The 25114-nt window shown below is 38.8% G+C and overlaps 1 protein-coding gene across 3 annotated transcripts in view; it reads right to left on the bottom strand.

The window, feature by feature from the left end:
• Nucleotides 1-25114, bottom strand: part of plppr5b (phospholipid phosphatase related 5b) — a 61440-nt gene that overhangs the window by 21094 nt on the left and 15232 nt on the right. For 2 of the 3 annotated variants that reach the window (XM_072679642.1, XM_072679643.1), the window contains exons 3-4: nucleotides 19194-19382; nucleotides 2730-2862 (exon numbers count right to left, since the gene is read on the bottom strand). In XM_072679642.1, the coding sequence (XP_072535743.1) occupies nucleotides 2730-2862; nucleotides 19194-19382 (322 nt within the window). Of the gene's footprint in view, nucleotides 1-2729; nucleotides 2863-19193; nucleotides 19541-25114 lie in introns of those variants that run through there. The other variant, XM_072679644.1, reaches the window with a different exon arrangement.

The following is a 25114-nucleotide window of genomic DNA, read 5'->3' as shown; positions in this document are numbered from 1 at the left end:
ATATACTTCCTAAGTAGGAGGCCATGCAGTAAATTTATTCGTTCCTTGAAAATGTACTCGACACTTTGAGTTTTCAAGAGTTCCACAGTAACTTAGTTTCAGTGGAGGGTTCACAAGGTTGCATGACACACTGCAGACACACTGCAAACACTCTTTGAAGTCATCTTCAAATGCTCATTCTTCCCAGCTCCCTGTTGTCATATTGGGAGCAAACCTAACAAGGAGCCTCTCCCAGTCAGAGGTGGCAGGAAAACAGAGCAAGATAAAGAGCGAAAGTGAAGTAAGAGATCATTTCTGAGCTAGGCATGAGCATGTCATGACCCACAGCCATTTTCTAAATTTAATCTCTCCCAAAGAACGGCGCCATGTGAGTCATTATGCAAATAATAAGACGCGGTGACTTCAGGTCATGAACCAAATGATTGTAGTTAAACTCACTCGATTGACAAACAAAGAGCTGAAATTAGCAGTGTGGCAAATGTCAGCAAAATGCTAAATGAAATTACACAATGCTTTTCTTTACCACCTAAGGCACACTGTAATAATGTCAAGGGTATAGAGGAAATAAGCTTACTGTCTCAGACAATAACAATAATTCCCAAATGTGAACACATGCATTTCATTTACCTCATTTACCTAATTTTACTTCATTTACCTAGAGCACTGGAGAAGCTGTTTACTGGAATAGGGGAACTCTAAATTATATGAATTTACATTCTTGATGAGCCGGTATTTAGCAAGTTGCATGATGATAATTTATATAAAGAATATTCTACTGATTTATAGCAGTTAGGAGCCTAAATCCTATTAGCAAACAGATATGTTACGTTGTTACCGATCAATGATCAGCATTGTATAGAAAGCATTATATAAAAATAAAAAATAAATAAATATCTGCCTCCAGTGGGTGAAGTGGACAAACAAACAACTCAACAAGGGAATTCAATTCGATTTATTAGAGGTTCTTTATCATGGCATCAATGCAGTAATTAGCTACATAACACACTTTGAATTTGGATTATTTTGATGATAATTATGACATATCACAAATCACAGGGAACAGTAGGTGAAGCTCTTTTACTTGGTACCAATGTTTCAACAAATCAGTGAGGAGCTGTTAGCTAACTTAACCCTTCTGATACAGGAGTTCCTTAGGCTTTTCACTGTATCCTATATTCTGCCGTTTTAATGCAGCATCAAACATACTACTTTGACTTGTAACATTGCAATTGTTGACTTTAACAGTACAAACTTTGCAGTAATTAAGTGTTTGCCACCGGTGTACATTTGTATTGACTAACCGGGTCCTACAGTTGTTGTTTTTTTTCCAGATTGAAGTACCTTATTGATCCCGAAGGAAATTGCAGAAAATTTACCATTTCCGTCTTGTCTGCAGATAGCCTGAAGCCACGCATCTCTCCTTTTGCTGTCCTTCACTCTTTGGGGAAGTAATAAAATTCATAAACTGGGTGTTTTTATTGTTAAACATAGAAAATACAAGCTTTTAGGCATGGTGCCACTAGTATTTCAATATGCCAGCACTCTGATGAAGTTTGTTTACACCCAAAGGGTTACATGTTTGTGATGTATGTCTGCTATTATTTATGTGCTTTATGAATATCTTTAGGTCTCGCCATATTAGGATAGTACTCTATAGTCCCCATAAGATTATCTACAGATATTCAGATTGTTAACACACATCAATCTATTCTCAACAGAGTTAGGGTTAGGACTAGATTTAGGTTTTGGTTTGAGGTTGGAGTTAGGTTTAGTGTCAGGGCCAGGTCTTGGGTTAGACGCAACTAAAGTGCATTTAATCGATGTTTAGCTAAATTAAGTAATTAAGTGAAGGGAAATTTAAATATTGTATCCACATTAGAATTTTAAGCATTGTACTGTAAAGTAGTTTAGACATTTTAAGAGACTATTTAGTTATTGTCTGACCATTTTTAAAACTCTGATTACTTGATTTTCAAATGACTTGACTGCTGATGTAATCGATAGTGGCCGGCCATGCTGGAAATAATAAAAGAAAATGTCAGTGGAATCACGGTGAATGGAGTAGCCACTGCTGCTAATCTTGCCAGATGCTTTTAGTGGGGTTAAGATGATTCTCTTGGCACTGTGAAGGGGGCTTAGGAGAAACTCTTCATCTGATCTATCAGCTAATGCCATCAGATATCAACACTACTCTATTCCACAGCACTGCACACTACTCAGATACTTTAAAGCACAGAGTCCAACCCAGAAACTGCAGTCTGCAGTGGAAAACCATTCACAGTTAAATTATTATGTGTCTAACAATTAGGATGTCTATAACTGTTCTATATATTAAAAGGCTGCAAATAATTAAATAAATATTAATATTTAATGTGCATTGCAGTGGTGGCAGTAAAGTAATTTGGAGGAAAAATATGGGTGAGTGAAAAAAGGAGCCTCTTTGACGGTGTAAATGCAGGACTTAACAAAAGATGGGAGTGGATTTCCTCTGAGGATCAGGCTAATAATCCCCTTCGCTTCTGTATCTTTATCTCATAACGACACAAGAAAGCATGAGAGCGAGCTCTACACAGCCTCTCCTCTATCCTTTCTCTTTTTATCAGCTAGAGAAACGGGACTGAAATGGGAACTACAATGGCATTAGAAACAAAGAGCTACGTGTGGCGTGAGAACAAGGTGAGGACAAATGACTAGAATAATAACTGTATTATGTTAGATTAAGAACATACCTAAAAAGCGGAAAGTCCTGCGCACCAGAGGATTGAGGTAACAGCAGTCTCCTGTTACAATGGTCTTCTTTCTAGTGTCCGGATCTTTTGATGTGTACTGCATCAGGAACAGCACTGCTTCCGTCACTGTTATCTGAAACAGCATGAAATCACAGAGGGTAAAGAAAACAGTCCTTAAAGCTTCAGAAATAAGCTGATGCTTCACAGTCCCAAATGAGCAGTCACATGCCTGACATAACAAAGTCATAATACAAAGGAAGCGTATGGCCAGCCACTAAAACAAGCTCCATCTGTAAACCACCTGCTGAATTCACAGCACCATATTGGTGGATAGATTAACTTGGCTTAGGCCGACAGATTCTATTACTGAGGCACTAATAGAAGAAACACAGGTGTCAACTGTAAGGTAAACTTGCAGATGAGTGAGAATCTGAGCTTTACCTACATGTTTACATGTAAAATACTCTCCCTCTTTTATCTGGAGGGGCTTAAGGGGACTAACAGGTGGGATGTTGGACAATAGGTACAGTGGTCCAGCTAAGCAGAGACTGGAGCAATCACCAGTGTGTGAAATGCTATAATTGAAAAAAACAAAACAAAACAAAAAAATGACTGCTGTTGCCAATGGAGACCAGAAAAATGGGTCTGTAAAACAGGAGAGGTGTATTTCACAGTTTCAATTAGACTCTCCCTGCATTGCAGGAGTCCACAGTTAGCTGCTTCATAGATTAACCTGTTTAGAGTTTGACCTAAATTTCAAATGACCATAAGGAAAATAAAATGTCTATGTAAACCATGAATTATAACTATGGCTTGGTATGTGTCTTATTAGTAAAAGGTCACGTAAATGTAGTGGTCATCTACAACTTGAGCTCTAATTCTGTAATACTTTAGGTGTTCTGACTGCATTATTATTTTAAGGTTAATGAACATCTATCAAACTTCTTCTAGTGTCTAAAAAGCATCATATTCCACAGTATATAATGTGTTATGTGTGTTATAGGTTATGTGGGTCATCATATTCCACTGGAGACCCGATATCTCAAAGACTTAATGTTTCAAATGCAATGAGAGTGAAAATTACCTCATGCGACTGTCCTCAGCACTTCTAATGATTCAGCATTTTCTGAATTACAAGTTATACTTAATTATACTACATATTTTTCAGAATCTTTATTCTATTTTTATTCTCTATATGCTGTAAATATTTTAAGTCAAAATAACTTCCTAAACCATCTACAGTTTAGAAAAACTAATTTAAAATATTGACTGAAACAACCTTCTTACATTTATAGATGCAACATAAATGAAAACAGATTAAAACAGTTCCTATGCCTTAACAAATACTACCTGAACTGCACCTGCAGTGAAGAATGGTGGTGGCAGTATGCTGTGGGGATGTATTTCATAAGGATTCTTGCAGAAATTGAAGCAAAAATGTGTGGGAAACATGCTTTAGTCTAAGAAACTGAAGCTTGGAAACTGAAGTTTACCTTGATGCAAAGTACAATGCTAAAGCAACAATGGGTTGCAAAGCTGGTACATATATATTCTATAATATATTCTATATATTATATATATTAAAATACTTTTATATGCAACCTGCATGTCTCAGTTGTTCTGCAACACATATGTAAATGATGCTTAACAATATGTATAAGCATAATTTGTAATCCAGAAAATTTCATGAAAGTGGAATATTTCTGCAAGGTATTGTACATTAAAAGGTGGAAGATAGATTGCACAGTAATAGAAAGAGTCCCTGTACTTGTTAACTTCTGAGCTTTGCTGGTCCCAGAGAACCAGACCTCATCTCATCTCTTGCCTTGTTTAGTGGAGCTTTGGCCTGCTTTTCACACATAGGAACACACAGGAGCAACCCTGGGGCACTCCAGCACTGCCAGGGTGATTTATGATCAGTCTGTAGCTGATCTTCTCTCTGCTCACCCATGAATGAGCTCTTAGAGACTGCATGTATCAGACAGATTCTCTTTCCCAAAGTTAGCAAACCTACACACACATGCATGCACACATACACGCTCCTACATAAACAATCGCAAGATATAAATGAGCGTGAAACCGGCTCCCACCAAACCCCTCCTTCTCACAAACGCCCAAAGCTTCACCACACAGCAAATCTGGGTTATGTGTGTCCCGAGGAAAGAGAGCAAAGCAACCTAGCTTCTTTAGTTCAACTCTGTTCACTTTGCCTGACTTCAGTTGGTGCAACCCTGGTGCAATGGTGGACTTGTGCATGTACTGCACAATATTGTACAATTGAAAGTGTAATGAAACTAGAATGGTCATGATTAATTAATACATTTGTTTTTACAAAATAATAAAATTATGCATTTCTTCATGAATCTTTAGTGATTCATTGGCAATTGGAGTATTTTACACAAACGCACACACCCGTTCTTTCTGAAAGTATTAAACTGATCTGATGCACATGCTGATTTATACGTATCCCTACCTAACAAGTGTAAATTGATATTGTACAGTTAGGTCTATTTATATTGTTTGTCCTTTTTTAAAACTAGATTACTTGATTAACCAATAGTTTAACTGACTACTAATATAATTAATGACAGTCCTATTAACAGCACTGCATGTATGTGGCACCATAATTAGCTTGACAAAACAGCAGCAGTATTCGTTTTTGTACTATTGATGATCAAATTGTTCACAGTAATATTGCGCTACATCATGTACAGTCACACACTTAATACGTATATGTAATTGAAATCAAATGTATGACAATATTAATTGTATCAATAACATTTAATATCACAATACTTTCCACATACACTTTATGGACAAAAATATTGGGACACCTGCTCATTCCTGCTCTACAGCAAGGAAGAAAAAAAGGAGGCTTGTCCAGGGGAGGCTTTCTACTAGACTTTGGAGAGACGTTTTGGACGAGATGTTGGATAATCACTAACCCATCCCAAAAATATTGGATGGAGCACAATCATTCTAGAGAACACAGCTCCACAGCTCATTGCTGGGGGGCTTTATACCACTCTAGCCCATGCCTGGCATTAGGCATGGTGCCATAGGATCATGTTCATCTGCTCCAGTGACTCCTATTCATTGCATTACTTCTCTACAGGGACTAGTTAAGCTGTGTGTGTGCATTTGCACATCTGTGTCTAGGCAAAAAAAGGTAAATTCCGGTTCAATGTCCAGCAACATGTGGTGTGACCTATGGACGCATAAACACCACAAAACAGCCAGCATGAACATTTTTAGCAATTTGAGGACCAGACCAGACAAGCTATTATTCGCTCCCCAGGCACATCAATGAGCCTCAGGTGCCCATGACCCTGTTGTTGGTTCACCGGTTGTCTTTCTTTCTTTTAACCATATATACACTCCATAAGACCTGTCTGATGCACAATCTAGTTCCTTCCTTGCCAATTTTTCCTGCTCCCAACACATCAACTTCAAGTGACTGATCACTTGATGCCTAATAAGTAGATGCTATCCAAATGCCCTGTAACAAGATAATCAGTGTTATTCACTTCACTTCACATCAGTGATTTAATGTTCTGGCTGATTGGTGTATTCTACAGCACTGATGTATGTGCGTAAAGACCATCCTAATCTTTCAAATAGTATAAATTAGAACAAGTGCACATAGATGGAAGTGACACCATACCAGCACATACTGAAAGAGCTAATCTGCATGAGAGCAAGCCGAAGCTAAGCCCTCAGTTCTAAGCTTTGAGAGTGAGGCTCCACCATCCCCCCTGATGGCAGCCTCTACTAGAGCGCTGCACAGCCTTAACAGCCTGTCACCTCCGCTGCAATCACATGCCATGATGAGGCTTGAGGAGCAGAAAGGGGGAAGTTGCTCTGCCAAAGCCTATGCTCTCACGCCTGGAGAATACAGCACATTTCGGAGACTCTTCTGTGCTTGCTGCAGGGGACCAGGTCTGCTGGGACAGTCATTTTCGCTGATGCTGTAGTTGCATTTGGTTCTTCAACCTAACCTACGCTGCCTGAGCATAAAGGTTCTTGGCTTGGATGTGCAGTAATAGGAAAATTAATCAGTATAGAGCATTTACATTATACAGAGGTTCCTTAAACTTTGGAAAAGGTTCTTCACACTCTTCACACATTTCTTTAACAAAAAAAAGCATTGAACATTGACTTCATTACATCCTAAATATTTGTATTATTGAATTATGGATTACTATTTAGTAACTGGATTATATTTGAATAACTACATAGGAATGCAATGCAAATTGACTAAGACATTCTTAATTGAGGAATGACAGGAAGATCTGCAACTTTCCACTTCCAGTTTAAGGTTAAAAGTTCTTTGAGCTCTCCAAAGACACCTCAGCAAATTGCTAATAATATATTTCATATATATTTAGCTGAACAGCAACATTACTGATAAATTACGCTAAATCTGAAAGAGTTAGATCAGCTCTAGCGGTTTAGCTGAATTGTGGGCTAATTTTGGCTTCCACAGTAAAGGAGGCACTAAAGACACAGATAAGTCAGAAAGCCATGGCGTTTGCAAAATATGCCTTGCCAAAATCGAAAACTCAGGGAATGCAACAATTCTGAGAACACATAAAGCAAGACTCATTGTACAGCTAACAGAAAACGAAGAGGCTAATGTTAAATGGGTGAATCCCTCTCTGCTCACTCTGGAAAAAGAGGTTCAATAACTGAAGTGACAAAAATAACTCAGTCAATATGTTATTTAATTTGCAAAGATATGCGTCCTCTCTGTGTGGTGTCGAGAATAAATGCCTCCGCAAAATGGTGAGTACAATGGAGCCTCGTTGCACCATACCTTCCTGATAGCACATCACTGACACTGCTGTGCCCAAAGTTACAAGAAGACATTTTATTTAATTTGTCCTGCAAGTTTTTTTTATTGTTTACTGATCTGCAAATGTTTAGTCATTTGCTTGCACAAAAGCAGTACTATGATGTTGGATGTTACAGGGACTGAGGCAAATGCAAATGCATAGTCCAATGTTCTTATGGCATGAAACTCTTTTTTCCCTCACATGTTATACATGCTTCAGTTCTTTATAAGCTAATATGACAATCACAATTTATCGACTTACATTATTGCAATATACACTACAGTGGCAAAAGTACTGGGACACAGCTTTTAATTACTGTTTAAGGTGTTTCAATCAGTCCCATTGCCACGGGGTAAAAAAAACAAACAAAAAAAAACAGCTAGCCATGCGGTTGGCCTTTACACACTGGATCTCTCTGAATTTCAGCATGGTACTGTAATAGGATGTCACTCTTGCAACAAGGTAAAATTTCTTCCCTCCTAGATAATCCACCATCAATTTTGAATGAGGGGTCATAAAACGTTCTGCTGGTGTAATGTGTGGCTGTCTTAATACTTTTAACCATATAGTGTATTTGAATAATTAGATAATAATTATAACTTCTGTATCATGACTTGTATCGCATTGCTGGATTTTTGTCAGTATACAGGCCTAGTAAACACACTGGGGAACCCAGTATTACACTGTATAACTGTTTTCTGTTTTTTTTTAATCAGAATCACATTTTATAAACACTACAGGTTATTGACATGCTTAGCCACATAATCTGTGCCCTAGTTTAGATCAAATTAATTAATAAAATATTATTGCAGTGTGAGTAAAGTGTGAGATAATGTTTTTCCTATTTTGCTAACATACTGCTGCTCTCATGGTCCACTAACACCAGTCATTCTTGCTGGAAGCAGGATGCACATCCCACCTTTGTGCAAGTACAGAGAGATCCGAGATCTCAGTGTTTCTTCAACTTCATTCACTAGACCCAATGAAGAGGAAGCCACATGCTGTGTCTCCATATTCAACCTGCATGGAGCTTACAATACTACTGTAAAACCTGGAAACTAAGCTGAAGATCTGTCTGGACCACAGACTGAGCCCATCAGTCAGGTAAATGAAAGGTAGCTGCTCTTCCACTTTGTTCTGTATAAACTTAAATCTGAGAGGTTACTGAGGTCCTTCATAAGCATGCTGGACGAGGAGGGACACAATCCTTTAAAAATTAAGCCAACTCTGGGCGTCAAGATTCTTGTCGCTCTGGGCAATTTCTGTCTCATTACTTTTTCAGGGGACCATAGGATAATATTTCAGTCACCCTCAAACCTCAGAGTGCACTGAAATACTAATCACTGGGAGTGGGATGTTCGAAAAGAGGGTGATTTGCATAAGGTCATAAATAAATTAAGACCGCTGAAATGAAATGGTCGGGATTTAAGCACAACCGAAAGCTGGGAGGACTCCAGTATAATCACTGAGAATTAGGTTACACAATCTAGCTTAATTTGGTTTAAGCCTTAGTTTTAAACAAAGCTTGGTACTCGATAGTATAAAACTGTGGATCTTACTAAACCATCATGTATCATAATGACTGATTTGCAGCTTCTTCTCAAAAATGTCCTAAAGCCAAGAAATAAGGGTTTTGTAGATTCCCTGCGTCCTCAATACATTTCTGTCAAAGGGTTTGGAGAAGAGCCAATTGCGTTATTAATATTTATAATTCACGCTGTGCACACCCCTTTGCATGTTTTGAAATGGCTTATTTTCAGCTGGTATATTTATGCTTTTATGGATGAGGAGCACACATGATGTCATGTATACCACAAGAAAACAACAAAAATACACAAACAGAATGAGATTGGGCATCTATGGATAACATAAATGCTCAGATTAAATTACCTGGAATTACAACTTAATTAGTGTGAGCCTTAACAAGGATTATAAAAAGGTCCAGAAAAATGTTATATATGGACTTGTGCTACAGCACTCAAACCACAGGTATTAGCACACCTCCAGCATTCGTAATTCAGGGAATCTTCTTTACGGATCTCAAACATACAAAGAGCGTTTACACATATTTCTAATATGTACAATACTGGTACACACAGCTAAATCGCTCAAATTGTGTCAAGCTGTGACGTTTTCTACACACTGTACTGTAGTCCCAATGCAGCAGTGTTCTTTAAGCCTGACATAATCAGCTTATATGTTACATTATTCATAAAATACTAAACCATTAATTAGAGACACATTATGTAGCATTTTTGCTGCTAAGTTTGCTGCTTAGTGTTTTTAACATGTCCAGTGTTTTTAATATGTAACTTTGTTGTTCAAGGTTGTAAAACATGTGCAAAGATATAATTAAGCTCAACTTTGAATGTGCTGTTGCTCTTACCACTAAATATATAGGGTAAATTTTTTTGTGCAAAAAGGATATCTGTGTTTTACTGAAACACAGATGCTAGGATTGTGGTATTACTAATACATTCCAAATTTTACAAAGATGAACAATGTATCAATGCATTTCACCACCTTGCTAGCTTAACCTGTCTAAACACAGTAACTACAAATATTGCAACAAAATACTGCAAAATACTGCAGATGGAAATTCTCCATCAATTAAAATGTTCTTCACTGCGCTCAGATCTGGATATGCTTATGCATTTCATATTTTGGAGTAAGAATAACTGAATATGTTTTACATTTTAGTCACCCTTGTGTTCCAAACAAGCAGGCAAAGTAGGTCATTTATGGATTAATCAGGCACCGATGTGTGGTTACTTCAGTTCGCGTGATCCAGCACCAGATAGTAGTGACATATACAGTCATATGCAAACATTTTGATGCCCTTGGACAAATTGCACATTTTTACTTTAATTATCAAGAAGTAATATGCATAGCATCATAGCTAACAAACCCTAAACCCTATGCAAATCTCTGTGCAAATAAAAAAATTCAAATCCAAGTGTTTCCAGTCTTTAATTGCTTTGTTTTTCAGGTCTTTGGACAGTTGCTTAGAGGAACCTATGTATGATGAATGTTAGAACAAGGTTTGAAGAGACTTTATAAAGCTTGAAAATTTGATTTAGGTGACAGTTGGTAATATGCCCCAGTCCCAATTTGCTAATCAATTACAATTTCAAAAATATGGTGTTTTTTATGTTGTGGTGTGCTGAAAGATTTTTATGTGCAGTTTTTATGTTGTCCATTTTTGGTGAATCAATCTGGTCAACTAACTACTCCCAAGCTTAGAGGGTATGGCCTCTAATCAGCTCTCTGGAGAGTGTTGTGCCTTCAATTCATCAGGTTTGGTCTCTCTTGACGTCAGAATGCATTACTTTTCTTTTTAGCCACAGGGAACATCCAGACACATCATTTATACACACAAGGTGCTATTTGATGAAAGGTCCATATACACAGCATGTATTTAACTTATTAAACAAGATAGCGTGTTACTATACTTCAGTCTACATGCATTTAATACACATGCAGAAGCTTGTAATGAATCATATCTAACTGGGAGGTTAGGAACTGTTCTGCTAAAAAGCCATCTATCAACAGTCCAGTGGTCAGTGGTAAATGTAGTGACAAGGGTCTTCAAGAACCAATTGTCAATCTGCATCATGGACATGCAGATGTGTCAGAGGTAAGCATACTAGAGCTTATTAGATGGCAATACTGGTGGCTTGGTATGGTTTCTAACAGCCTGGAAGGTCAGCTGGTCTTGGCTGTGGAATCACTCCGCATTCTGGAGGGAGCTCATGTCATTTTTTCTAGCAAAATCACACCCTTAATGAGTGTGAACAAATGAGGTGGAGACTCAAACAGGGACTGTGCATTTGTGCAAATGGCTCTCTGGTGAACAACTAGCTGGTCTTGACACAACCACAGAGATGAGGCATTGAAGTACGTCTAAATAGGAAATGTACACCATTAGACAGAGGTGTTAGTTGCTTTGATCAAATGAATGGTTTCTATATCTGAGAATTCATTTCTATTTTTAATATCCACTGTGAATACTGTGACTGGCAAATGCTTGGCCAGGTAGATAACAGAGGAATGGCCTACCTGGGAAGTGTAAAGCTGTGTACTGGCAAAGGGGTTAGAATTGATACTCTAGGACAATATATTAAAAAGAAAAAAAAAGAAAAAAAAAAACACATCATTATATACAAAACAGTGGGATGACGGAGTATAACACTACTATTTGTTTAAACACAACACAAAATAAACCACTGACTGCCACCAATATTTGTAAGTAAATTATTAATTACGTTTACCACATTTAGCATATTCATCAGGTTTGATCTCTTACCTAAAACCTGTTTTTATTTAATACAGTATTGCAAAACTTAATACTGCAATACTTCAACACATCACTACTTTCTTATACCCCTAAAAATTGAAATTTGCTACAAAAGTAGTTTTCCAGTCCTTGAAGAACTCACTGACTCAAGATTAATGCTCTACATAAGAGGTCAATGATAGGTGGACTGCGGTCCAGGTCCGGACCCATATGCTGTCCTATTCGGACCTGGACCTATAACCAATTAACTATTGAGAACCATTTCATTTTAAAGTGGACCAAGGAAAATTGGTAATGGTTTTATCAGGAATGGACAAACTCGTACATTCTTCCCAAAGGCAGTTTAAAACAAGTGTGTCTCATATGTATAGAGACTGTGGTGAATATTAAAAGCAGCAATGTCAAGCGCTACCAAAAGATGAGTTATTAAGCACTTTCTTTTAAGAAACACATTTTGATTATTTTTTTTATTATTCAGGATTTGGCGCTGACTCAGAATGCAAGTTATAGATTATGATGTTCCGGACCTTGACTTGAGGAAAATGTTCTCTGACCGGACCTTATTGAATTTCAATTAATTACCCCTACTCTACATGCTTCAGAAATCAGGTATGGTTGAAAGAGCCAACTGTCCTTTTGAGAAAAATATTTCCAAACAATTAGACCAACGCAAATATCAATGGATGGATGCCCTTCCGACAGTGCTAACAGTCCTGAGAGCAATGCTTTCCAGGGCAAAAGGCACTAGCCAGTGATGCATGTCACATAGAAAACCATCTAACTACGGCTGTGCAACAGCAGCTATCAGACAAGGCAAATAATAACAAAAACAGGTTTGCTGTACAGGCTACACACTATGCCAGATTTATCTTCTTGTGTTCCACATATTTTGGCAGGGTCGATTCATTATGCCTCTAATCAAACAATTGCACTGTAATGCAGGGCTACACTGATAGCATAATGTGTGCTTGTGTCTTGTTTGTTACGTCTGGAAAAAGAAATTGTGCTGCTAAATGGAACATTACTGTGCTGAGACAAGCGACTCTTAAATCATCCAATATATGCTCAGCAAAGGATTTTAGGATGATTCGTACAGGATCTTGACTACTACCCACCCACACAGAACTTTTCGCTGAACATAATCACTTATTATTTTAATCATTTCTATCTCCTGCTTAGCTGCAGAATATCATGTTGCACAACTACTTTGCACTTGTTGCACTTTACACTTGGCCACTCATCCCTGTATTGTACTTGTTGCATCTTTTTGTATTGTATGTAAATATAGTGTATATATTGTTATTTATGCTCTGTACACTGTGTACATAATCTATCTAATCTGGATGAATAGACCTCTTATAGGCTCTTATTTTACATTAACATCCATTTAAAGTGAAGCTAATTTCTCCCTTCTACTGTAAAGTCACCATTTTGGAGATACATGTTTTTCATTGGATAGCGATGAGATACTTAATACTTTACTTAATTTCGGTTTATTTAATTTGACAAAGCTGTATCTTCTTTGCTTATTTTATTTGATATATTCTACCTTATATTCTATCCTGTTGTTTTATGTGAGCAGACAGTTAGAAAAGCATTTCACCGCTAGTACTGTGTAGAACAATGTAAGTGACAAATAAAACATTGAAAAAACAGCTCATTTTAACATGCATCATCAACTCAAGTCCTTAAAATGCCAACTCAAGTCCTTAAAAGAAAGGTTTACACATAAAGTGTTTCAATTTTTCATGATTTAAAAAACAAACAAACAAACAAACAAAAAAAACAAAACAAAACAAAAGGGAAACGTTAGACAATAACACAAACATTAGATCTTCAGTCTGCACTGGAAACTGACAACTGCTCAGTGTGTGAACAGCAAATTCAAGTATTCTAGGAACATGATGGGATTTGTGGAGTTTTTCTCAAAAGTCAGACGCCTCCTGTCTATAAACTAGATCAGCGATCAATGCCATCTGATTGGTTTTTGTCCAGGGTTGTCACAGTCAGGGTAAATTGAGAGTTAAGAATGTATGTGTGTGCTCAGAGTAAGAAAGAGAGAGAGAGGGCACACAAGTCTTCTACAGCGCAATGAGTAAAAAGCATCCATTTAATCATTCCCTCCTTTGGCACCCTTTTTTCTTTTTTTTTTTACTTGCCGTACTTTAAAAAGTAAGAGTTACAGGTAAGTAATAATTAAGAGGTACATGGAACTAACATACGGTGAGCATCAAAACTGCTGCGTCTTTCTTTAAAAGAAAATCCAGCATTACCAAAACCTCAAAACTCCTCAAAATTTACATCAACCCAGGCCAGCCCAGCCCACCCCACTAGACTTGGGCTGTCAAAGCCCAAATGTTACAGAGCAGTAGTTAGGGGAATACGTGTTGCTACATGAACCAGGTCTCATGCCAGTGTCCTGTGGCAGTGTCCTGTGGCAGTGTCCTGTGGCAGTGTCCTGTGGCAGTGTCCTGTGGCAGTGTCCTGTGGCAGTGTTCACAGAATGGTAGCTCAAACCCAGCATGTGATGAAGCAAAGGTCAGGAAAGCAAAGAAGGAATCCGTGTTAGGCTAAAAGCTAAGGCTAGGCAACCAGCTTTTACCGTTGCACAGAGAGGACACAATGAGGGGACAGCAACACTATACAGGAGAAAGTTCTGGTTCCAGTGTTAAAAGCTATCCTATGGTATATGGTTCATGTGAGGTGTCACCAACCAATAAAATCCATGACATCCAGCTTTGACTTAAGCCAAGAAACTATATGAACTAGGGCTGCACAATATATCGATACTACATCACCACCGCAACGTGTGCATGCACAATAGTCACACTGCAGGATATGCAGTGTCAGGTGCAATGTCTAATTAAATCAAACACAGCATGCTTTATTTAACTTTTTTGCTTCTTTATACAAAAGAAAAAATATATATTTATATTCATATCAGCATTTATATCTAAGAGACACAGAGTGCATTATTAATAATCATAAAATGTTGGATAATTGACTGCTGTTGACTGCAAGTGAAATCTGGTGAAAAATAATGCACTTTTTTTTTACTGGCACCAAATATTGCAACAACAAAATATTATGTCAGTTTTTCTCCCCAATGTCATGCCACCCTAATATGAATTATGTCACAATGCTGATACCTTAATCACTCAGAAACGCAAATGAAATCCACTTAATTTCAAGTACACTGAGGACTACAACGCAAGAATGAGGAGCACAATCTTCAGACAACAAAGAAAATAATATTCTGGACAATAGTCTGGACACCTTTTGTTAGCTCACAGTTTTACTTTTGGAATATATAGAATATATGCTCTTAAAGACCAAAATATACAAGATATATGTACAAACATGTTCAGGAGTCATGGATAGACAATCGCACAGGTGTCTGCCAACATATGTGCGCATAATCAAACCAGAATTAACAGAAAACCTTTCCTTTTTTATCTTTCTCCAAGAACCAAATGCTCACGTCACTGTTTTTGTAATATTTTGAAGATGAGTCATAAATTGTTTTTAACATCACACCTTTTCCGCCCACCAAAAAACATTTGATTTTGTGCCAGGCCTTGTTTAAATCCCCAGCATTACTGGACATCTAGTTTGTGTGATGTGCAGCTTGGTAGGTTTACATGACACATAGTTGAGATTTTGGAAATGTGCACACTGTCTCACAAGGCCTCTGCAAGATATCTCTTCTCTGTCTCACAAGGCAGGTCTACACTGCACTGTACCTATATAACAAAAATGATCAGGTTTACACTGATAGGATTGGATGACATGTATGATATTTTGTATCATGTATCATGTATGTCATATTTGTATCATGTATGTCATATTTCTGCTCTGTGTCTGTCTCACTGACTGGTAATGTCACACCCTGAAAACAGGAATCAAAACAAACAGCTAGCATTAATTATGGGTTTGGCGAACTGCCAAAGAAGTCATTCCCAATTTGAGGGAGTGCAAGCAAACCTGAATATACCAGTCTGCTAAACGTGCTTAAAATACTCTTGGAAATGTAGGGGTGTAAGAAAATTGTTATATTGACGTATTGCGATACTGTGTTTTGCAATACTGTATCGATTCTCAAAAAACACAGTATAAATTTTTATCAATAATTGACATAAAAAACTTGTGTTTAACCACAGTTGTGCAGTGCTGTACTCTGTTTTCAGAGACCCTACTGTTCTTTACACAAGAAGTACATTTTTGTATTTCCCTGTGCTCAGATTATATGTACACGGTAGCGTGTTTTCCTAAAAAATAAATAATGCAAAATATGGTCTTGCTCACAGTATCACAATGTTTTGCAATATATTAAATCATAACCCCTGTATCGTGACATGGATCGTATTGCCAAATTATTGCCAACACACAGCCCTCAGTACACAGTACTCTGAGCCACAGTTGGCTGGAACACAGTCCGTGCTGTGGTGTTTAGCCTGCTAGCTAACTAATCTATTTAATTGTTATTCATTATTTAGTATCGCAGGAGTAGACAGCACTAGCTGTGCTTACTTTGCTTCTTAACCTTGCTCTCCACACCAGTAATACAGTATACTGCAGTAGTATTTGAAGATTGGGTTGGGCACAACACATTTTCTGTTTCTGTTTCAGGTTGGCCTGGGATCAGCCTCCACATGCATCAGTGTCAGTGTGAACTCTATCAGCTTTAGAGAAACTCTGCCTCAATCTTGTCCTGCCAATACTGACTACAAATCAGAGCAGAGAAGAACAAAAGTGTGTGTCGAGGATATCGAGTTCAGACGGTGTCGTCGCACTGTTACACAGAAGAGATCATTTTCTTTCAGTCCTGTATCAAGGTGAACGTGAGCTGATTCCGTTATCACTCATCTCTAGCAATGTTTCATAAGCCATGCAGCCTGCATGATGGCTTATAGAAGGGCTCTTGTGAGCTGTATATGGCCTGGCGCCTCATTCTGGGGAAAATTTTACCTGCAAGTGTAGAGTCTACCAATACCACCGGGATCAACAAGCAGATGATTTTTGTCCGCGTCAGCACAGCCAATTTCCTCAAAAGAAATGACATGATATATAAAAAGTCATACCGTACGTGTGGACACACTTTGATAAAGAGGAAATACACAGTGCACAGTGAAACGTGCTCCACTGCTGATTACACACTGAAGGACAGAAACTGAGGCAAAGTATGATGAGCACCACATAGAGGGGCTCCACCGTAGCTGATGCATACATGATAAATCTTATGTGAAAGGAAGGTCTATTGCAATTATTACACGACAGTCTGACCGCAGTTATTTGAGCTGATGGTGATTATTTAAGCTGCCTGCAACCACAGTTACTAGATATCAATCATATGTCTGTGTCACAACAAACAGAGGGTCCAATGTACTAAGCCTTTTGGCAGTTTGAGGGGCAAAAAGGACACACGAGCTGGATTATGCTAATCTCATACATTTATCTGGTCCAGAATGTGAAGATTTCATTAGTTAGGGTTAAAACAATGAAACCAACAGGACCCCCCCCCTACACAATCTAGCAAACAAAGAGGTTATATGCTGGCTTCAATCCGTAAACATCAGTGCAACCAGAGTGCAACCATCAGTACAGTGTGACAATGATGGATGACTAGTACAGGGATTTTACCCATTTGTCATGTGCTTTTTCAAATAAACAAAAATGTTATTTTTGGATGCTATTCAACGGCATACAGGGTTTAACAGTAAGGGTTTCCTTTGTTGGGCTTAATAGCTAGACTTAGTCAGCTTATAGCTAGACTTACCAGACTACACTGGTACTTAGTCTTATTCAGTTAATGCCCACTGACATTAAGCTGATCACAGAAACAGTGATGAAACTTTTACATCTGAGACACTAGCTGCACGGATGATGTGTAATAGAGATGATTTTTGGTGACTACAGGCAGGTCTAGCAGAGTGTGACATGCATATAGTTCCATCACTATTGACACGTTCCACAGTGTGCTGTCAGGGATGCATGGTGTCATTTAGCGTCTAAAACGAGGGTAAGTTAATTACAACATCAAACAGAGAACATATTGCATCACTATGGTGGCTGGCATCAAAGAGCCCATTGAAATGAAAGGGCCATGCTTTCATGATATATCCACTTCACTTAGACGCATACAAACTGTGGCAACTCATTAGGCCTTGTTGTATTATGGAGAAGATAAGAAATGGAAAATAAGGTTGAGGAAAAACGGCCACCTAAATCATTTAACATATGAGCAATTTGCACCATATATACCACACAGAATATTAGATGTACCCCTTAAGGTTATATAGTAAGGTCCATAGGTATTTGGACAGTGACACAATTTCACAATGTTTGTGAAAATTGACTCTGTACACCACCTCAATGTAATTTAAGGGTACTTTCAGCTTTCATTTAAGAGGTTTCAGTGTACGAACTACAGCCGTCCTATCAGATTTGCATTATTTGATTTAACTATATAGGAGCAGCTTTAAAAACGTTAGAATCCATCCTACAACTTCTATCAACAGTCATATTATCAGGAGGCAGTGACTCAGTTCCATTGGCAGCCATTTGTGCGAATGACATAAAAGTGCCTCCACCATGTTTAACAGATAATGTGGTATACTTCGAATCATGAACCTGATCTTTCCATCTCCATACTTTTTCATTTAGTCTTGGTGCTGGGCAAGCTTTTCTAGATGGTTTCTATCAATGTACTCTGGCCTTTCTGTTTTTGAGTGTTACCGGTGGCTTCCGTCTCGAAGTAAACCCTTTGAAATGACTTTCATGATTGTAGACTTTGACAATGATGCATCTACCTCCTGTTTTTTTTTTTTGTTGTTGTTAAACGTCTTGAATTAATATGAAAAGAGGAGCAGATACAAAGTGTCATTGCCCAAATCCTTATGGACCTGGATGTATATGTACACCGTATACATCATTTAACGTTTTATATGAAGTGTAATATCACAAGAGGCAAGGTTTAACATTCTAGTCACTTTCACGACACAGGGATTCATTAGGGACAGATTGTAGCCAACATATAGCCTGCACAGTCCTGCAGTGCCAAAAAACAGAGTGTGACAAGACAGTGAAACACACAGGTGATAAAGAAATGGTTAACACTCCCATATAACCAGTGTTCATTTAGCTTACTTAATGAGACCAAAGGCATGGCTTGGTTGCTACTGCAGTTCATGATATATCCTTAATAGGGTCAAGGCTGTACACTGAGTCATACAAAAGTTTCATCCCACGACCTGACCATCCCCAAACCACCCGCAACACACAGCCAGCCACCCACCCACCAGTCTGATTATCACTCCAGCAGAGGACACTCACCACCAATGTTGGGACCCCTGAGACCACGGCGTAGAGCACGGCGGGGGGGATGGCGCTGGTCTCCTCGGGGCCGAGGTAGGGCTTGGTGTACGCGTTGTCGTAGCAGAAAAATCCCTGCACGTGCACGTTGAACGTGTCCGTGTACTCGAAGTAGTAGGCCAGCATGACCGTCCCCGCCATGATCACCAGCTGAAAATAGAGCATGGTCGTTAAAGGTTGGGGAGCGCGCATTTAACGATCTGCTTCTTCCTGCTGGCCAAAGAGCAGCCCGGCCGTCTTCATCTCCTCCCCACTCACAGTCTCCTCCACCTCCGCATCGCGCTGCTCCAGCTCCCACACCTGCCCGCTCCACCGCGCGAGCTCGAATGAAAGCGCAGTGGACTTTTTTCCCACACCTGTATTGCGACAGGACACGCCCCCCTTGCACTAACATTGGCTGGGGTCGCCGTACATCAGACTGATCGTGAGTATAAACTATTAGCCAATCATGGTGCAGGGGAGTGACCGTTCAAGCCAATCCTGGCAGCGAGGCAGGACGCGAGTGGCCAATCACGAGGCAGGACGCGAGGTACGGCCGGCTAATTGTAGCGCAGGAGGCGGGATTTGTCGGAATACAGGTGGAGATAAGACGGCCGTCGCTCTCCCTCGCCCTGAGCAGCTGATGATGGGGACTGACGCAAATGAGCAACCTGTAAGAGCCAAGCTGCTGCCTTTCGTCAGCTTCAACATCTGACTGCTACAGCATGGGACCAACAGGGACCTACAGGGACCAAACAGCTATATGATAAGCCACTAAAGCAGGCCTGTACTGTGCACCTCCTCTTACAGGGTCATCATTATCTAAACATAGATAGACGTTTAATAATAAATAAACCTGTGATTTATACACCCCCAAATCTGTGATGGGATCACAAGTCTTTTAATTGTGTTAGTAAACCAGATGTGTATGTGTACACAGAAAAGCATTGCCAATAGAACTGAATGCACTGAAGCAGCCATACATGAGTCAGCTAGAGGGGTATGAACGCCCCCAGCATGGTGTTGAGGAGAAATGGAACTCTGCTCTCTGAAGAACACTGGTAGTGCTGTTGAATTTACAAGATTAAAATGTGTCGAGCGGCTGCTTAGTAGTGTTTTTAAATGACGAATGCAATCAAATCCTCACAGTAATGTTAGCAGAATTTAAAATCTTTATAGTAATTCAAACTCAAAATCATAGAAGCGACTGCTTAAATATTCAGTGCCCACTGAAATGCACTGAGTACCCCTTATTTATAAGATACATCAGGCACTGATACACAACGGCTTACTCGAACATCAAAAGGTGTCCTAAAACATAAAACTGTATTTTACCTTGGAAATCGGTACCATGAAATGTGACATAACCAAAACAGAGCTGTAAAATGGGCCAACTCCCAAACCCTAAAACTGTTATGTAACAATCTTGGGTCATTTTACTAATAATTACATACACCGACCTACTAGTGAAAGTCTAAATGCAAGGTTAAATGCGAAGGCTACTCTGGAAAAATGCCAATGCTAGGCAGGGCCGGTAGTAGGAGGAAGCAGAGGGTCTGCTGCATGCTGCAGGGAAGTCGGGTAAGTGAGCGGGTGCTAGGCTAAAAGCTAACTTAGTCAACCTGCTAATAATTCTTCAGCTTGCTAAAAGCACACTGCGCAAAATACAGTGTTTCATTCTGAGGCGACATATCAGGGTTGTAAATCAGCATGTAAAATTGGGAGAGGCTGACCTCATAAACAGTCACACACAAAAAAATCATGTTTAATATAGCTGGGTTGTATCAGTATATCTGCATGTCTGTATATATATAAAATGTACACAAAACCCAACATTTAGTATGAAAGTAAAATGTAAGAACCCAAAGTTTCAGACTGTTGTTGAAAACTTTATATTATAGAAGTGTCAGGAAATCTATCATGTACTTTAAACATAGGTTTTTCCTCCCTCAGTTCAATTATTACATTTCAACACTGAGGATTTGTAGTGTAAGGCCATCCCAGAGGAGTTGAGGCTCTTGCTGCAATAAAAGGAGAAGTGGGGGAAACTCTCTAATTTCCTGAAACGGTGGGTGAGCGAGTGTCTATAAACCATTTATCGATGATGATCTAAACTACAAGGATAGCATGTGGTGCTGTGTACTGTTATGCAATGTGAGATTTATATATATATATATATATATATATATATATATATATAGTTTTTTTTTTAATAAGTGCTTTTGAGAGGTGTGGAATTTGAAAAGAATTACACAAATACTTTCATGTTAGTGGCAAAATTCTAAGTTTCGGTCATCTATGCAGTCGTCTGAGGAACATTTCAACAAAGTGGGTTAAAGCCTGACCTCACTGCTGCGCTATTACACATATCAGAACACACTTCAGAAGCAGAATCAAACCAGACAGAAGGCTCCACCACTTCCAACTACTCTGTATACAGTCATTTCCGGCATTATGTGTGCTTAAAATCCTCAGACGTCTGGTTGGCTCCTTGTTTCATTTCAATGACATACAGTTTATAGTTGGCATGTAGAAAAAAATCTGACAAAAAGAAGAAGTGGAGAGTTGTAATGCCACCACGTGGCTACGCTAAAATCTTACCGGGGGTAAATCACGACTCAGAATCATTCATAAAACCTAAAGGGAGCTCATGGGAGGTAGACAGCTCCTGCTTGCATACCCCCAGATGTTCACATTAACCTAGTAGAGATGCACTTACAGAGCTGGCATATGCATGATGGGCTGAAGATTTGGTGTACACTATGCATGGAGTTTCACATCTGCTGTGCTCAGAGAACTAATCATGGTAATTGGGCAGCTGTTATTTACATCAGCATGACTGCCAGCATTTGTCTCAGTGTGAGTGCAGGGAGGGAAACATCAACTGTGAAAGTATTTGTGAATTATGTGTAAGTTCTGAAAAAAGAGAGTGAATAATGAGAAGCTGAAAGGAACTGAACTCTTCTTCCTTCACGTGGCACAGCATTCATCATCACGTACGCAAAGTCCTACCCTGGAAAAAGGTGAACAAGGAAGAAGCTAATTTGAAGATTTTGAGGTTTAACCTGAGGTGCTGCTGCACTAAGCAACTCGTCTTCTGCCTCTAGTTGTTTATAAACTATTTTCTTCATACATTCCACTACTTTTGTGAAGCTAAGACCCTGGTAAACCCATTTCAAGCACCAAAACAATTCATCCACATGAGTAAAGGTATGTTTTCACAGGTAATATTATATAGGTATAGGTCACATGCGGTCTCATTACAGAGAGAGCACAGATTGTTCTGAACAGTTTGACATAAAACATGTGGGTGCCTTTTTTATGTGCCTTTAAAGGTGAATTTAAGAAAATATGCAAAAATGCAGAGGGGTCTTAAAAAAGTTATTTCAATACAGATGTCAGTGAATAGTCAGGATATGCTAATATACTTTCGTCATTTAAGATTATATTACAGTGTTTCTATAATTTATGCTACTAAAAAGTTTTAAAGAAGTAAAAGAATGCTCCAACTATTATACATAATATTACCAAGCATAAAAAGCTTACTTGACACTTTCACTGAGCAGAAGCACCCGGAGGAACAGACTGACCTACATTGAGTAACCACGGACCCCTCAGCTACTCACATACAGATAAAAACCAATCACAACAAAGCCGCCAAGTACAGTAACTGCATCCTTGGTGTCTTCCGCGTCGCGGAAACGCAAAATTAATAAAGCAAAAATGATCAGAGCTGCTAAAAGAGAGATCATGGCTGGAGATGATTTAAAGGCAGACCTCTTTCTGTACACATTTCATCTCTCTCACCACATCTAAACAAACAGCACTTATTAAAAGCCAAGACAACAGAGGGAAACTTAAAAGCGGTGAGCTTCAAGCAGCGGTGGCTTATCTTGTGTGCCACACTTCATAAGAAATTCATGCCCTGTCTTCAGTAAGATTTGAGAGGATCCTGTTTTGTTCCTTTTTCTTTTTTTCTGAATGAAAATATTCAATATATTTTTTAATGAAAATACAGAGAAGTATTAAGACATGATGAGAAGTTTTAAAGCAGAGCGGGGAAAGCTGGCCACATAATGTGCAACAGCTCTTATTCTACTTTTTTTAATGCAGGTCAAGAAATTTGGGGTCCTCACATCAGTTTCCTTATATGTGCCAGATGTCACCACATGTCATCATTTTGTGAAAACCCCTTGCATTTGAATTCTAGTGATAAATATCTTAAGTTGCACCCATTGCTGACACAGATGTGCAAATGTGTGCACACACAACTTGTAAGTACTGTCAATAGAAAAGGACTCATTGGAGCAGATAAACATGAACCTACTGGCATCATGCCTAAGGCTTGGCATAGGCTAGAGGGATATAAAGCCCCTCAGCATGGAGCTGTGGAGCAGTGTTCTCTGAAATGACGGCGCACCATTTAATACTTTTAAGATGAGTTAGGGGATGAGGTGTGCATCATCCTGACCTCACTAATGCTCTGGACACTGAATGCAATCAGATCCTTACAGCAATACAAAATCGAGTATATAGACTCCCCTGGACAGTTAAGACAGTTATACCAACAAAAGCAGGACAAACTCTTTACATATATATATATATATATATATACTTTATATATACTCTTTATATATATACTTCTATATATATAAATACATGGACTTCAGAAGAAACAAAAAATTGGAACAGATGTTTCAATTCCTTTGTCCGTATTGTGGGTTTGTGAGTTAATGTTGTTGCTTTAGGAGCGCATTAAGCACCTTACAAATGATATTACCAATATATTTAATGCTTCAAAGCTGATAAATTGTTTCGTTTACACATTTCAAAAGAAGTGCTGAATTTGTCTTCCTTCATAATTGCATATACCATCACTGTCAGAACAACCGAACAAAAGATCCTCCTTTTGCTCTCACAACAGCCTCAATCCTATGTGGCATGAATGTTTGAAACATTCCTTTGAGATTCTGATCCATATTGGCATGATTACACAATCAATTCTTGCAGATTTGTCAGGAGCACTTTCCTGCTCTGAATCTCCTGTTCTACCAGTTCCCAAAGGTGTTCGACTGTTTTCATATATTTCTGACTGGGAAGGCCACTGAAGAGCATTGAACTCATCCCCATGCTTGTGAAACCATTTCGAGACGACTTTTGCTTTGTGACATGGTGTCTTATGAATGTCAAGAGACATTAGAGATGGCTAAATCACGATCATGAAGGGCTGAACATAGTCAACAACAACAACAAGAGATTTGCATGGTATTAATGGGCCTAAAGTGTGTCAAGAAAACATTCCCCGCACCATTACACCACCTCTACCAGCCTGGACTATTGACAGAAGGCGGGTTGGGTCCATGGGTTCATGCTGTGATCCTCAGCAGAAATCCAGATTCATCAGACAAAGGCTCCTTTGGCCTTTACCAGCCTGTACCCAGTGCACCCTCAGCTTTCTGTTCTTGACTAACAGAAGTGGAACCTGACATGTTCTTCTGTTGTTGTTGCTCATCTGCCTCAAGGTTCGATGTGTTCTGAAATGCTTTTCTGTTATTCTCAGTTCTGGTGGTTGATGGGAACATCTGCATGGTTTCATCAATCCGATTGATTGGATTATTGCATGAATGAGTACAAATGTGTACAAATCCTTCTAATGAATTGCTTGGTATTTAATTAATTTTGGACTATACTTGTCTGTTTGTCATGCATTTATGACACAATATAAAGGGCATGTGACAGTGACAATATATGAGAAAAGCAGGTATACACAGGAAAAGAAGGAAATTACCATCATGTCTGATTACACACATATACTTATGAGTAATAAAGGATTGTATATAGGGAAGTCCACACACCTATCCCCAGGGCGTAGAACGGAGCATTTGCACAATCGTTTCACTGCT

The sequence above is a fragment of the Salminus brasiliensis genome, chromosome 5, assembly GCF_030463535.1.
Source record: "Salminus brasiliensis chromosome 5, fSalBra1.hap2, whole genome shotgun sequence".
Classification (NCBI taxonomy): Eukaryota; Metazoa; Chordata; class Actinopteri; order Characiformes; family Bryconidae; genus Salminus; species Salminus brasiliensis.
This window is presented reverse-complemented; position numbering and strand designations above follow the sequence as displayed.